At 51.6% G+C, this 14,679-nt stretch overlaps 1 protein-coding gene and 1 long non-coding RNA gene across 2 annotated transcripts in view; both read left to right on the forward strand.

Annotated features, from left to right (window-relative positions):
• LOC142475671 (uncharacterized) overlaps window positions 1-12,324 on the forward strand; it is a 37,874-nt gene extending 25,550 nt beyond the window's left edge. Inside the window, exons 2-3 of the long non-coding RNA XR_012791077.1 lie at window positions 6,378-6,448; window positions 12,303-12,324. This is a non-coding gene — a long non-coding RNA (uncharacterized LOC142475671). The remainder of the gene's footprint in view (window positions 1-6,377; window positions 6,449-12,302) is intronic.
• Window positions 12,325-12,425: 101 nt separating this feature from the next.
• Window positions 12,426-13,100, forward strand: LOC142475672 (ephrin type-B receptor 4-like; the record flags this gene model as incomplete). Its single annotated transcript, XM_075581447.1, has 1 exon — window positions 12,426-13,100. A coding segment is annotated over one exon (675 nt), but the record flags the coding sequence as incomplete, so codon positions are not given.
• Window positions 13,101-14,679: the final 1,579 nt, after the last annotated feature.

Raw genomic sequence — 14,679 nt, forward strand, 5'->3', positions numbered from 1 at the left:
AAGAAAAGTGTGTGTGAAAATGTGTGTGTGTGTCTGTATGAGAAAGTGTGTGTCTGTGTGAGAATCTGTGTGTGTGTGTGTGTGAAAATGTGTGTGTGTCTGTATGAGAAAGTGTGTGTCTGTATGAGAAAGTGTATGTCTGTATGAGAAAGTGTATGTCTGTATGAGAAAGTGTGTGTCTGTATGAGAAAGTGTATGTCTGTATGAGAAAGTGTGTGTCTGTATGAGAAAGTGTGTGTCTGTATGAGAAAGTGTGTGTCTGTATGAGAAAGTGTGTGTCTGTATGAGAAAGTGTGTGTCTGTATGAGAAAGTGTATGTCTGTATGAGAAAGTGTATGTCTGTATGAGAAAGTGTGTGTCTGTATGAGAAAGTGTGTGTCTGTATGAGAAAGTGTGTGTCTGTATGAGAAAGTGTGTGTCTGTATGAGAAAGTGTGTGTCTGTATGAGAAAGTGTATGTCTGTATGAGAAAGTGTGTGTCTGTATGAGAAAGTGTGTGTCTGTATGAGAAAGTGTGTGTCTGTATGAGAAAGTGTGTGTCTGTATGAGAAAGTGTGTGTCTGTATGAGAAAGTGTGTATGTGTGTCTGCATGAGGGAGAGAGTGTGTGCCTATATGAGAGAGCGTGTCTGTATGAGAGTTTGTGTCAAAGACACACTGACAGGGCCGAGGGCAAATAACAGTGTAATAATTGTTATAATGGCCAAGTGTGAAAATATACATATACCGTGTGTGTGTGTGTGTGTGTGTGTGTGTGTGTGTGTGTGTGTATATTTATATATATATATATATATATCCTGTGGCAGGACGGCCTCGCGGCAGGGTCGGTAAGACGCTAGATGCGGTGTCAAGCTTTAACTGAAGTGGTGTATTAGCCACAAACAAATAAACATAACGGGTACTGTCCCTTTAAGTCATAATAAACTATAGGAAATTAACACCTATTCCCGTTAGGGAAAGCTAACTACCCCATAGCGTTCGCCCTCACCAACGGCGTGGCCAGCTCAGCTGGTTCCCAGGCCAAAACATGGAACAAGGTAACACAGTCTCTGCACACAACAATACAGTGTTACATAGTTACATACGCGCTCCGGTCCCATTGCGTACGTTAATGCGGGGTATGCCTGTGTTACATAGTTACATACATGCTCCGGTCCCATTGCGTACGTTAATGCGCGGTATGTATGTATATATGTGTACGTTAATGCGCGGTATGTATGTATATATGTGTACGTTAATGCGCGGTATGTATGTATATATGTGTACGTTAATGCGCGGTATGTATGTATATATGTGTACGTTAATGCGCGGTATGTATGTATATATGTGTACGTTAATGCGCGGTATGTATGTATATATATATGTGTACGTTAATGCGCGGTATGTATGTATATATATATGTGTACGTTAATGCGGGGTATGTATGTATATATGTGTACGTTAATGCGCGGTATGTATGTATATATGTGTACGTTAATGCGGGGTATGTATGTATATACGTGTACGTTAATGCGCGGTATGTATGTATATATGTGTACGTTAATGTGCGGTATGTATGTATATATGTGTACGTTAATGCGGGGTATGTATGTATATATGTGTACGTTAATGCGCGGTATGTATGTATATATGTGTACGTTAATGCGGGGTATGTATGTATATACGTGTACGTTAATGCGCGGTATGCCTGTAAAGTGTTTTTGCTTATCTGTCTGTCCTTGTCTTTATCCTGGGTGTGGTTCCCACCTGGACCCCGCAGGCCGGCTTCCCTCAGTCCTGGGGTCCATAACAGCCAGACTCTCCCCGGCTGGGAGAACTTTCACTTCCCCTCTCTGTGGAGTAAAGCTGTCTCCCTGTATAGCAGCTTCCTGTGTCTTTTAAAACACTTGTTTCGCTGAGGAGCCCAGCCCCTGATTAATCAGTCTTCAGCTGCTGCTCTCTCCCCCTGAGGAGATTAACTCTCTGTGGACTGACTGCAGCTCCCCCCCAGCGAAGCATTGTCCTATGAGCGGCCCGTGCACCATTCCCTGTTCCAGCCTACGGAGTCAGTAACACATTATATATATATATATTCACTTGTGAGCACATTCACATGTCTTAGGCAGGTCTGCAACCCCGCCTTTTACCATTATCACCCAGCATACAGCACTTCCACTGCAGCAAGGGATTCTGGGAAATGACATGCAGCCCCGCCTTTTACCATTATCACCCAGCATACAGTGCTCCCACTGCAGCAAGGGATTCTGGGAAATGACATGCAGCCCCGCCTTTTACCATTATCACCCAGCATACAGTGCTCCCACTGCAGCAAGGGATTCTGGGAAATGACATGCAGCCCCGCCTTTCACCATTATCACCCAGCATACAGTGCTCCCACTGCAGCAAGGGATTCTGGGAAATGACATGCAGCCCCGCCTTTCACCATTATCACCCAGCATACAGTGCTCCCACTGCAGCAAGGGATTCTGGGAAATGAAATGCAGCCCCGCCTTTCACCATTATCACCCAGCATACAGTGCTCCCACTGCAGCAAGGGATTCTGGGAAATGAAATGCAACCCTGCCTTTCACCATTATCACCCAGCATACAGTGCTCCCACTGCAGCAAGGGATTCTGGGAAATGACATACAGTCACGCCTTTCACCATTATCCCCCAGCATACAGTGCTTCCACTGCAGCAAGGGATTCTGGGAAATGACATGCAGCTCGCCTTTCGCCATTATCTCCCAGCATACAGTGCTCCCACTGCAGCAAGGGATTCTGGGAAATGACATGCAGCCCCGCCTTTCACCATTATCACCCAGCACACAGCGCTCCCACTGCAGCAAGGGATTCTGGGAAATGACATGCAGCCCCGCCTTTCACCATTATCCCCCAGCACACAGCGCTCCCACTGCAGCAAGGGATTCTGGGAAATGACATGCAGCCCCGCCTTTCACCATTATCTCCCAGCATACAGTGCTCCCACTGCAGCAAGGGATTCTGGGAAATGACATGCAGCCCCGCCTTTCACCATTATCTCCCAGCATACAGTGCTCCCACTGCAGCAAGGGATTCTGGGAAATGACATGCAGCCCCGCCTTTCCCATTATCCCCCAGCACACAGCGCTCCCACTGCAGCAAGGGATTCTGGGAAATGAAATGCAACCCTGCCTTTCACCATTATCACCCAGCACACAGCGCTTCCACTGCAGCAAGGGATTCTGGGAAATGACATGCAGCCCCGCCTTTCACCATTATCTCCCAGCATACAGTGCTCCCACTGCAGCAAGGGATTCTGGGAAATGACATGCAAATGAGCACACAGTGTCACCTTTTGCCTGAAAAACCATTGTTACATGGAGCCCATATAAGCTAATGCTCGCTGCTAAAGCACAGCATGGGAATATATATATATACACACACACACATACCCCTCCCCCCACACGTACACTTATACACGCACTTTCTGTGTTCTGTGAAGTATTAACCCCGCGCTGGCCCCCATCCTATCTGATAAGATAAAAACTTTCAAATCACTTTCCCTTCTGTCACCCACACCTGTCCCCTGTATACAGCTACACCTGTCCCCTGTATACAGCTACACCTGTCCCCTGTATACAGCTACACCTGTCCCCTGTATACAGCTACACCTGTCCCCTGTATACAGCTCCGTGTATATACCAGGGGGGGGGGGAGAGCGCGCCACTGTCACCCCCCCAACCTCCTCCTCGCGTCACCCGAACCCCAGACACGCCGTCTCGTATCGGTAAATATTTATTCTGCATTATCTCAGCTTTCCATTACTTATCGGCATATGTACACAGGACAGAGGCAGTGCCAGCCTCCCCCTCACACACACACACACACTGCCAGCCTCCCCCCTCACACACACACACACACACACACACACACACACACACACACACACACACACACACACACACACACACACACACACACACACACACACACACACACACACACACACACACACACTGCCAGCCTCCCCCCTCACACACACACACACACACACACACACACACACACACACACACACACACACACACACACACACACACACACACACACACACTGCCAGCCTCCCCCCTCACACACACACACACACACACACACACACACACACACACACACACACACACACACACACACACACACACACACACTGCCAGCCTCCCCCTCACACACACACACACACTGCCAGCCTCCCCCCTCACACACACACACACACACACACACACACACACACACACACACACACACACTGCCAGCCTCCCCCCTCACACACACACACACACACTGCCAGCCTCCCCCTCACACACACACTACTACACCATGTATACACAGCACAGGTACAGCGCGGGCAGTGCCAGCCTCCCCCTCACACACACTACTACACCATGTATACACAGCACAGGTACAGCGCGGGCAGTGCCAGCCTCCCCCTCACACACACTACTACACCATGTATACACAGCACAGGTACAGCGCGGGCAGTGCCAGCCTCCCCCTCACACACACTACTACACCATGTATACACAGCACAGGTACAGCGCGGGCAGTGCCAGCCTCCCCCTCACACACACTACTACACCATGTATACACAGCACAGGTACAGCGCGGGCAGCAGCAGTGCCAGCCTCCCCCTCACACACACTACTACACCATGTATACACAGCACAGGTACAGCGCGGGCAGTGCCAGCCTCCCCCTCACATACACTACTACACCATGTATACACAGCACAGGTACAGCGCGGGCAGCAGCAGTGCCAGCCTCCCCCTCACACACACTACTACACCATGTATACACAGCACAGGTACAGCGCGGGCAGTGCCAGCCTCCCCCTCACACACACTACTACACCATGTATACACAGCACAGGTACAGCGCGGGCAGCGGCAGCCTCCCCCACACACACTACTACACCATGTATACACAGCACAGGTACAGCGCAGGCAGTGCCAGCCTCCCCCTCACACACACACTACTACACCATGTATACACAGCACAGGTACAGCGCGGGCAGTGCCAGCCTCCCCCTCACACACACTACTACACCATGAATACACAGCACAGGTACAGCGTGGGCAGCGGCAGTGCCAGCCTCCCCCTCACACACACTACTACACCATGTATACACAGCACAGGTACAGCGCGGGCAGCGGCAGTGCCAGCCTCCCCCTCACACACACACTACTACACCATGTATACACAGCACAGGTACAGCGCGGGCAGTGCCAGCCTCCCCCTCACACACACTACTACACCATGTATACACAGCACAGGTACAGCGCGGGCAGCGCCAGCCTCCCCCTCACACACACTACTACACCATGTATACACAGCACAGGTACAGCGCGGGCAGTGCCAGCCTCCCCCTCACACACACTTCTACACCATGTATACACAGCACAGGTACAACGCGGGCAGCGGCAGTGCCAGCCTCCCCCTCACACACACTACTACACCATGTATACACAGCACAGGTACACCGCGGGCAGCGGCAGCCTCCCCCTCACACACACTACTACACCATGTATACACAGCACAGGTACAGCGCGGGCAGTGCCAGCCTCCCCCTCACACACACTACTACACCATGTATACACAGCACAGGTACAGCGCGGGCAGCGGCAGCGCCAGCCTCCCCCTCACACACACTACTACACCATGTACACACCGCACAGGTACAGCGCGGGCAGTGCCAGCCTCCCCCTCACACACACTACTACACCATGTATACACAGCACAGGTACAGCGCGGGCAGCAGCAGTGCCAGCCTCCCCCTCACACACACTACTACCCCATGTATACACAGCACAGGTACAGCGCGGGCAGTGCCAGCCTCCCCCTCACACACACTACTACACCCTGTATACACAGCACAGGTACAGCGCGGGCAGTGCCAGCCTCCCCCTCACACACACTACTACACCATGTATACACAGCACATGTACAGCGCGGGCAGCGGCAGCCTCCCCCTCACACACACTACTACGCCATGTATACACAGCACAGGTACAGCACGGGCAGTGCCAGCCTCCCCCTCACACACACTACTACACCCTGTATACACAGCACAGGTACAGCGCGGGCAGTGCCAGCCTCCCCCTCACACACACTACTACACCATGTATACACAGCACATGTACAGCGCGGGCAGCGGCAGCCTCCCCCTCACACACACTACTACGCCATGTATACACAGCACAGGTACAGCGCGGGCAGTGCCAGCCTCCCCCTCACACACACTACTACACCATGTATACACAGCACAGGTACAGCGCGGGCAGCGGCAGTGCCAGCCTCCCCCCCTCACACACACTGTGTGTTGGGTTGGGATATCACACTAATGTTCCCTCTCTTTCCCCCGCAGTCACCCTCATGAACACCAAGCTGGAGACCTCAGATCTGAAGTGGACAACTTATCCCAAAGTGGAAGGACAGGTAATTCCTATAAAGCTTCCTGCCTCTGTATACATATGTATGTGTCCTGCATACTGCTTCCTGCCTCTGTATACATATGTGTGTGTCCTGCATACTACTTCCTGCCTCTGTATACATATGTATGTTTCCCGCATACTGCTTCCTGCCTCTGTATACATATGTATGTGTCCCGCATACTGCTTCCTGCCTCTGTATACATATTTATGTGTCCCGCATACTGCTTCCTGCCCCTGTATACATATGTATGTGTCCCGCATACTGCTTCCTGCCTCTGTATACATATGTATGTGTCCCGCATACTGCTTCCTGCCTCTGTATACATATTTATGTGTCCCGCATACTGCTTCCTGCCTCTGTATACATATTTATGTGTCCCGCATACTGCTTCCTGCCTCTGTATACATATTTATGTGTCCCGCATACTGCTTCCTGCCTCTGTATACATATGTATGTGTCCCGCATACTGCTTCCTGCCTCTGTATACATATTTATGTGTCCCGCATACTGCTTCCTGCCTCTGTATACATATTTATGTGTCCCGCATACTGCTTCCTGCCTCTGTATACATATGTATGTGTCCCGCATACCGCTTCCTGCCTCTGTATACATATGTATGTGTCCCGCATACCGCTTCCTGCCTCTGTATACATATGTATGTGTCCCGCATACTGCTTCCTGCCTCTGTATACATATTTATGTGTCCCGCATACTACTTCCTGCCTCTGTATACATATTTATGTGTCCCGCATACTGCTTCCTGCCTCTGTATACATATTTATGTGTCCCGCATACTGCTTCCTGCCTCTGTATACATATGTATGTGTCCCGCATACTGCTTCCTGCCTCTGTATACATATGTATGTGTCCCGCATACTGCTTCCTGCCTCTGTATACATATTTATGTGTCCTGCATACTGCTTCCTGCCTCTGTATACATATTTATGTGTCCTGCATACTGCTTCCTGCCTCTGTATACATATGTATGTGTCCTGCATACTGCTTCCTGCCTCTGTATACATATTTATGTGTCCTGCATACTGCTTCCTGCCTCTGTATACATATGTATGTGTCCCGCATACTGCTTCCTGCCTCTGTATACATATGTATGTGTCCCGCATACTACTTCCTGCCTCTGTATACATATTTATGTGTCCCGCATACTGCTTCCTGCCTCTGTATACATATGTATGTGTCCTGCATACTGCTTCCTGCCTCTGTATACATATTTATGTGTCCTGCATACTGCTTCCTGCCTCTGTATACATATTTATGTGTCCTGCATACTGCTTCCTGCCTCTGTATACATATTTATGTGTCCCGCATACTACTTCCTGCCTCTGTATACATATGTATGTGTCCTGCATACTGCTTCCTGCCTCTGTATACATATTTATGTGTCCTGCATACTGCTTCCTGCCTCTGTATACATATTTATGTGCTTCCTGCCTCTGTATACATATGTATGTGTCCCGCATACTGCTTCCTGCCTCTGTATACATATTTATGTGTCCTGCATACTGCTTCCTGCCTCTGTATACATATTTATGTGTCCTGCATACTGCTTCCTGCCTCTGTATACATATGTATGTGTCCCGCATACTGCTTCCTGCCTCTGTATACATATTTATGTGTCCCGCATACTACTTCCTGCCTCTGTATACATATTTATGTGTCCCGCATACTGCTTCCTGCCTCTGTATACATATGTATGTGTCCCGCATACTGCTTCCTGCCTCTGTATACATATTTATGTGTCCTGCATACTGCTTCCTGCCTCTGTATACATATTTATGTGTCCCGCATACTGCTTCCTGCCTTTGTATACATATTTATGTGTCCCGCATACTGCTTCCTGCCTCTGTATACATATTTATGTGTCCCGCATACTGCTTCCTGCCTCTGTATACATATGTATGTGTCCCGCATACTGCTTCCTGCCTCTGTATACATATGTATGTGTCCTGCATACTGCTTCCTGCCTCTGTATACATATTTATGTGTCCCGCATACTGCTTCCTGCCTCTGTATACATATTTATGTGTCCCGCATACTGCTTCCTGCCTCTGTATACATATTTATGTGTCCTGCATACTGCTTCCTGCCTTTGTATACATATGTATGTGTCCCGCATACTGCTTCCTGCCTCTGTATACATATTTATGTGTCCCGCATACTGCTTCCTGCCTCTGTATACATATTTATGTGTCCTGCATACTGCTTCCTGCCTCTGTATACATATGTATGTGTCCCGCATACTGCTTCCTGCCTCTGTATACATATTTATGTGTCCCGCATACTGCTTCCTGCCTCTGTATACATATTTATGTGTCCCGCATACTGCTTCCTGCCTCTGTATACATATTTATGTGTCCCGCATACTGCTTCCTGCCTCTGTATACATATGTATGTGTCCTGCATACTGCTTCCTGCCTCTGTATACATATGTATGTGTCCCGCATACTACTTCCTGCCTCTGTATACATATTTATGTGTCCTGCATACTGCTTCCTGCCTCTGGATACATATTTATGTGTCCCGCATACTGCTTCCTGCCTCTGTATACATATTTATGTGTCCCGCATACTGCTTCCTGCCTCTGTATACATATTTATGTGTCCCGCATACTACTTCCTGCCTCTGTATACATATTTATGTGTCCCGCATACTGCTTCCTGCCTCTGTATACATATTTATGTGTCCTGCATACTGCTTCCTGCCTCTGTATACATATTTATGTGTCCTGCATACTGCTTCCTGCCTCTGTATACATATGTATGTGTCCCGCATACTGCTTCCTGCCTCTGTATACATATTTATGTGTCCCGCATACTACTTCCTGCCTCTGTATACATATTTATGTGTCCCGCATACTGCTTCCTGCCTCTGTATACATATGTATGTGTCCCGCATACTGCTTCCTGCCTCTGTATACATATTTATGTGTCCTGCATACTGCTTCCTGCCTCTGTATACATATTTATGTGTCCCGCATACTGCTTCCTGCCTTTGTATACATATTTATGTGTCCCGCATACTGCTTCCTGCCTCTGTATACATATTTATGTGTCCCGCATACTGCTTCCTGCCTCTGTATACATATGTATGTGTCCCGCATACTGCTTCCTGCCTCTGTATACATATGTATGTGTCCTGCATACTGCTTCCTGCCTCTGTATACATATTTATGTGTCCCGCATACTGCTTCCTGCCTCTGTATACATATTTATGTGTCCCGCATACTGCTTCCTGCCTCTGTATACATATTTATGTGTCCTGCATACTGCTTCCTGCCTTTGTATACATATGTATGTGTCCCGCATACTGCTTCCTGCCTCTGTATACATATTTATGTGTCCCGCATACTGCTTCCTGCCTCTGTATACATATTTATGTGTCCTGCATACTGCTTCCTGCCTCTGTATACATATGTATGTGTCCCGCATACTGCTTCCTGCCTCTGTATACATATTTATGTGTCCCGCATACTGCTTCCTGCCTCTGTATACATATTTATGTGTCCCGCATACTGCTTCCTGCCTCTGTATACATATTTATGTGTCCCGCATACTGCTTCCTGCCTCTGTATACATATGTATGTGTCCTGCATACTGCTTCCTGCCTCTGTATACATATTTATGTGTCCCGCATACTGCTTCCTGCCTCTGTATACATATGTATGTGTCCCGCATACTGTTTCCTGCCTCTGTATACATATGTATGTGTCCCGCATACTACTTCCTGCCTCTGTATACATATTTATGTGTCCTGCATACTGCTTCCTGCCTCTGGATACATATTTATGTGTCCCGCATACTGCTTCCTGCCTCTGTATACATATTTATGTGTCCTGCATACTGCTTCCTGCCTCTGTATACATATTTATGTGTCCCGCATACTGCTTCCTGCCTCTGTATACATATGTATGTGTCCCGCATACTGCTTCCTGCCTCTGTATACATATTTATGTGTCCCGCATACTACTTCCTGCCTCTGTATACATATTTATGTGTCCTGCATACCGCTTCCTGCCTCTGTATACATATTTATGTGTCCTGCATACTACTTCCTGGCCCTTGCATATACCTAAAGTTTCAATATTTTAAACTTCCTCTCAATCATGTCCCACTTCCTGCCAATCATGTCCCACTTCCTGCCAATCATGTCCCACTTCCTGCCAATCATGTCCCACTTCCTGCCAATCATGTCCCACTTCCTGCCAATCATGTCCCACTTCCTGCCAATCATGTCCCACTTCCTGCCAATCATGTCCGCCTTCCTGCCAATCATGTCCGACTTCCTGCCAATCATGTCCGACTTCCTGTCTTCATTTTAACTCTCCCTCTTTCTTCCCCCCGAGGGGATCAGCTGCTTGGAAGATGAGCGATCTTTACATCACTTCCTGCCGCCTGTACTCAACTTTATTCCACTTGAACCCTTTAACCGCTGTGCTGTTGTGGGAGGAGCTTAGGTGCCTGAACAAACTAATAACTTCCTGCCAACGTTTTCCCAACTTCCTTTTTCTATTTAACTTCCCCCCCACCCACCCCTTCCCTCCCCCACCCACCCCTTCCCTCCCCCACCCACCCCTTCCCCTCCCACCCACCCCTCTCCCCCTCCCACCCACCCCTCTCCCCCACCCACCCCTCTCCCCCTCCATATGTCGGCGTCGTAGGAGGAGCTTGGTGCATACAACTTCCTACCACCCAAACACAACTTCCTGCCCATGTGTTAACACTCTCCATATCCTGGCCACATGAGTGGAGCGGCCTGTAGCAAACTACCACATCCTGCTTCCCTTACATAACTTCCTTCCCCCATTCTCTCTCCCCTTTCTCCCCTTTCTCCCCTCTCTCCCACCCCCCCGGCTCAATGATAGAAGCTGAGCGATTTTTGTCAAGTAGCAAATCACCTCACTTCCTGTGTCATTTTCCCAACTTCCTGTGTCATTTTCCCAACTTCCTCCCACCTTTTCTCAACTTCCTGTGTCATTTCCCCAACTTCCTGTGTCATTTTCCCAACTTCCTCCCACCTTTTCTCAACTTCCTGTGTCATTTTCCCAACTTCCTGTGTCATTTTCCCAACTTCCTGTGTCATTTTCCCAACTTCCTCCCACCTTTTCTCAACTTCCTGTGTCATTTTCCCAACTTCCTGTGTCATTTTCCCAACTTCCTGTGTCATTTTCCCAACTTCCTGTGTCATTTTCCCAACTTCCTCCCGCCTTTTCTCAACTTCCTGTGTCATTTTCCCAACTTCCTGTGTCATTTTCCCAACTTCCTGTGTCATTTTCCCAACTTCCTCCCGCCTTTTCTCAACTTCCTGTGTCATTTTCCCAACTTCCTGAGTCATTTTCCCAACTTCCTGAGTCATTTCCCAACTTCCTGTGTCATTTTCCCAACTTCCTCCCGCCTTTTCTCAACTTCCTGTGTCATTTTCCCAACTTCCTGTGTCATTTTCCCAACTTCCTGTGTCATTTTCCCAACTTCCTCCTGCCTTTTCTCAACTTCCTGTGTCATTTTCCCAACTTCCTGTGTCATTTTCCCAACTTCCTCCCGCCTTTTCTCAACTTCCTGTGTCATTTTCCCAACTTCCTGTGTCATTTCCCCAACTTCCTGTGTCATTTTCCCAACTTCCTGTGTCATTTTCCCAACTTCCTGTGTCATTTTCCCAACTTCCTGTGTCATTTCCCCCAACTTCCTCCCGCCTTTTCACAACTTCCTGCCGCCCTCCGACTCCCCTCCAATCCAATGGCAGAAGCCCGATGCGTCCTGCACAATGTGCCACCGACACACCACTTCCTGCCGCCTTTTCCCCGACTTCCTGCCCCATCGTAACCCCTCGCCTCTCCCCGGCGCAGTGGGAGGAGCTTAGCGGCGTGATTGAGTACCCGACACAGCACTTCCTGCCGCCTTTCCTGACTTCCTCCCCCCCCACACTTTCTAACCCCGCGTCTCTCCCCGGCGCAGTGGGAGGAGCTTAGCGCCTGGACGAAGAGCAGACGCCCGTCCGCACCCACCAGATCTGCAACGCCCACCTCCCCGGCCAGAACAACTGGCTCCGCACTGGTTACATCCGCCGCGGCCCCGCCCGGCGCGCCTACGCCGAGGTCACCTTCAACGTGCTGGAGTGCGCCTCCCTCCCCCGCGCCGGCCGCTCCTGCAAGGAGACCTTCAACCTCTACTACTACCAGTCCGACGCCGACGCCGCCAGCGAGCACTCGCCGCCCTGGATGGAGAACCCGTGGGTCAAGGTGGACACCGTGGCCGCCGACTTCCTGGCCCGGCCGTCCTCCCGCGGCAGCGGCGGCGGCGCCAGCCGCACCAACGTCAAGACGCTGCGCCTGGGGCCGCTGACCTCGCCCGGCTTCTACCTGGCGTTCCAGGACCAGGGGGCGTGCATGGCGCTGCTGGCGGTGCGCGTGTATTACCGCCTCTGCCCCGGCACGGTGGCGTCTCTGGCCCGGTTCCCCGAGACGGTGTCGGAGGGCCTGGTGGTGTCGGCGGAGGGGAGCTGCGTGGAGGGGGCGGAGGCGACGACGCGGCGAGACGCCCCTCCATGTACTGCCGGGAGGACGGGGAGTGGGCCGGCCCGGCGGCGGGGGAGTGCGCCTGCGGAGGCGGGCGGGAGGAGAGGGACGGGGGCAGCAAGTGTACAGGTGAGGAGGGGAGGGGGGGGAGGGGCGGGGGTTGTGAGGGGGAGGAGAGCGGTGTTCTAAAGGAGATGGGGTAGGGGGGTGGAGAGAGATTACAGGGGGTGGGGAAAGGGTTATATGAAGGTGATGGGGGGGGAGGAGAGAGAAGATAAGAGTTGGGGGGGGAGAGAGCTGTGTGTAGAGGGGGGTGAGAGCTGTGTGTAGAGGGGGGGAGAGAGCTGTGTGTATTGGGGGAGAGCTGTGTGTAGAGGGGGGGGGAGAGAGCTGTGTGTAGAGGGGGGGAGAGAGCTGTGTGTAGAGGGGGGGGGGGAGAGCGGTGTGTAAAGGGGGGTGAGAGCTGTGTGTAGAGGGGGGGGGGAGAGAGCGGTGTGTAGAGGGGGGTGGGGGAGAGAGCTGTGTGTAGAGGGGGGAGAGAGCTGTGTGTAGAGGGGGGAGAGAGCTGTGTGTAGAGGGGGTGAGAGCTGTGTGTAGAGGGGGGGAGAGAGCTGTGTGTAGAGGGGTTGGAGAGCTGTGTGTAGGGGGGGGAGAGAGCTGTGTGTAGAGGGGGGGGAGAGAGCTGTGTGTAGAGGGGGGGAGAGAGCTGTGTGTAGAGGGTGGTGGGTGAGAGAGCTGTGTGTAGAGAGCGGGTGGGGGGGAGAGAGCTGTGTGTAGAGGGGGGTGGGGGGTAGAGAGCTGTGTGTAGAGGGGGGGGAGAGCTGTGTGTAGAGGGGGGGGAGAGAGCTGTGTGTAGAGGGGGGTGAGAGCTGTGTGTAGAGGGGGGGGGGAGAGAGCGGTGTGTAGAGGGGGGTGGGGGAGAGAGATGTGTGTAGAGGGGGGAGAGAGCTGTGTGTAGAGGGGGGTGAGAGCTGTGTGTAGAGGGGGGGAGAGAGCTGTGTGTAGAGGGGTTGGAGAGCTGTGTGTAGAGGGGGGGAGAGCTGTGTGTAGAGGGGGGGAGAGAGCTGTGTGTATTGGGGGAGAGCTGTGTGTAGGGGGGGGAGAGAGCTGTGTGTAGAGGGGGGGGAGAGAGCTGTGTGTAGAGGGGGGGGGAGAGAGCTGTGTGTAGAGGGGGGTGGGGGAGAGAGCTGTGTGTAGAGAGCGGGTGGGGGGGAGAGAGCTGTGTGTAGAGGGGGGTGGGGGGTAGAGAGCTGTGTGTAGAGGGGGGGGAGAGAGAGCTGTGTGTAGAGGGGGGGGAGAGAGCTGTGTGTAGAAGGGGGGTGGGGGGGAGAGAGCTGTGTGTAGAGGGGGGTGGAGAGAGAGCTGTGTGTAGATGGGGGGAGAGAGCTGTGTGTAGAGGGGGGTGGGGAGGAGAGAGCTGTGTGTAGAGGGGGGTGGGAGAGAGAGCTGTGTGTAGAGGGGGGAGAGAGCTGTGTGTAGAGGGGAGAGAGCTGTGTGTAGAGGAGGGTGGGGGGGAGAGAGCTGTGTGTAGAGGGGGGTGGGAGAGAGAGCTGTGTGTAGAGGGGGGAGAGCTGTGTGTAGAGGGGGTGGGGAGGAGAGAGCTGTGTGTAGAGGGGGGTGGGAGAGAGAGCTGTGTGTAGAGGTGGGGTGGGTAGAGAACTGTGCGTAGAGGGGGGATGGGGGAGAGAGCTGTGTGTAGAGGGGGGGA

The sequence above is a fragment of the Ascaphus truei genome, unplaced genomic scaffold (assembly GCF_040206685.1).
Source record: "Ascaphus truei isolate aAscTru1 unplaced genomic scaffold, aAscTru1.hap1 HAP1_SCAFFOLD_1322, whole genome shotgun sequence".
NCBI lineage: Eukaryota > Metazoa > Chordata > Amphibia > Anura > Ascaphidae > Ascaphus > Ascaphus truei.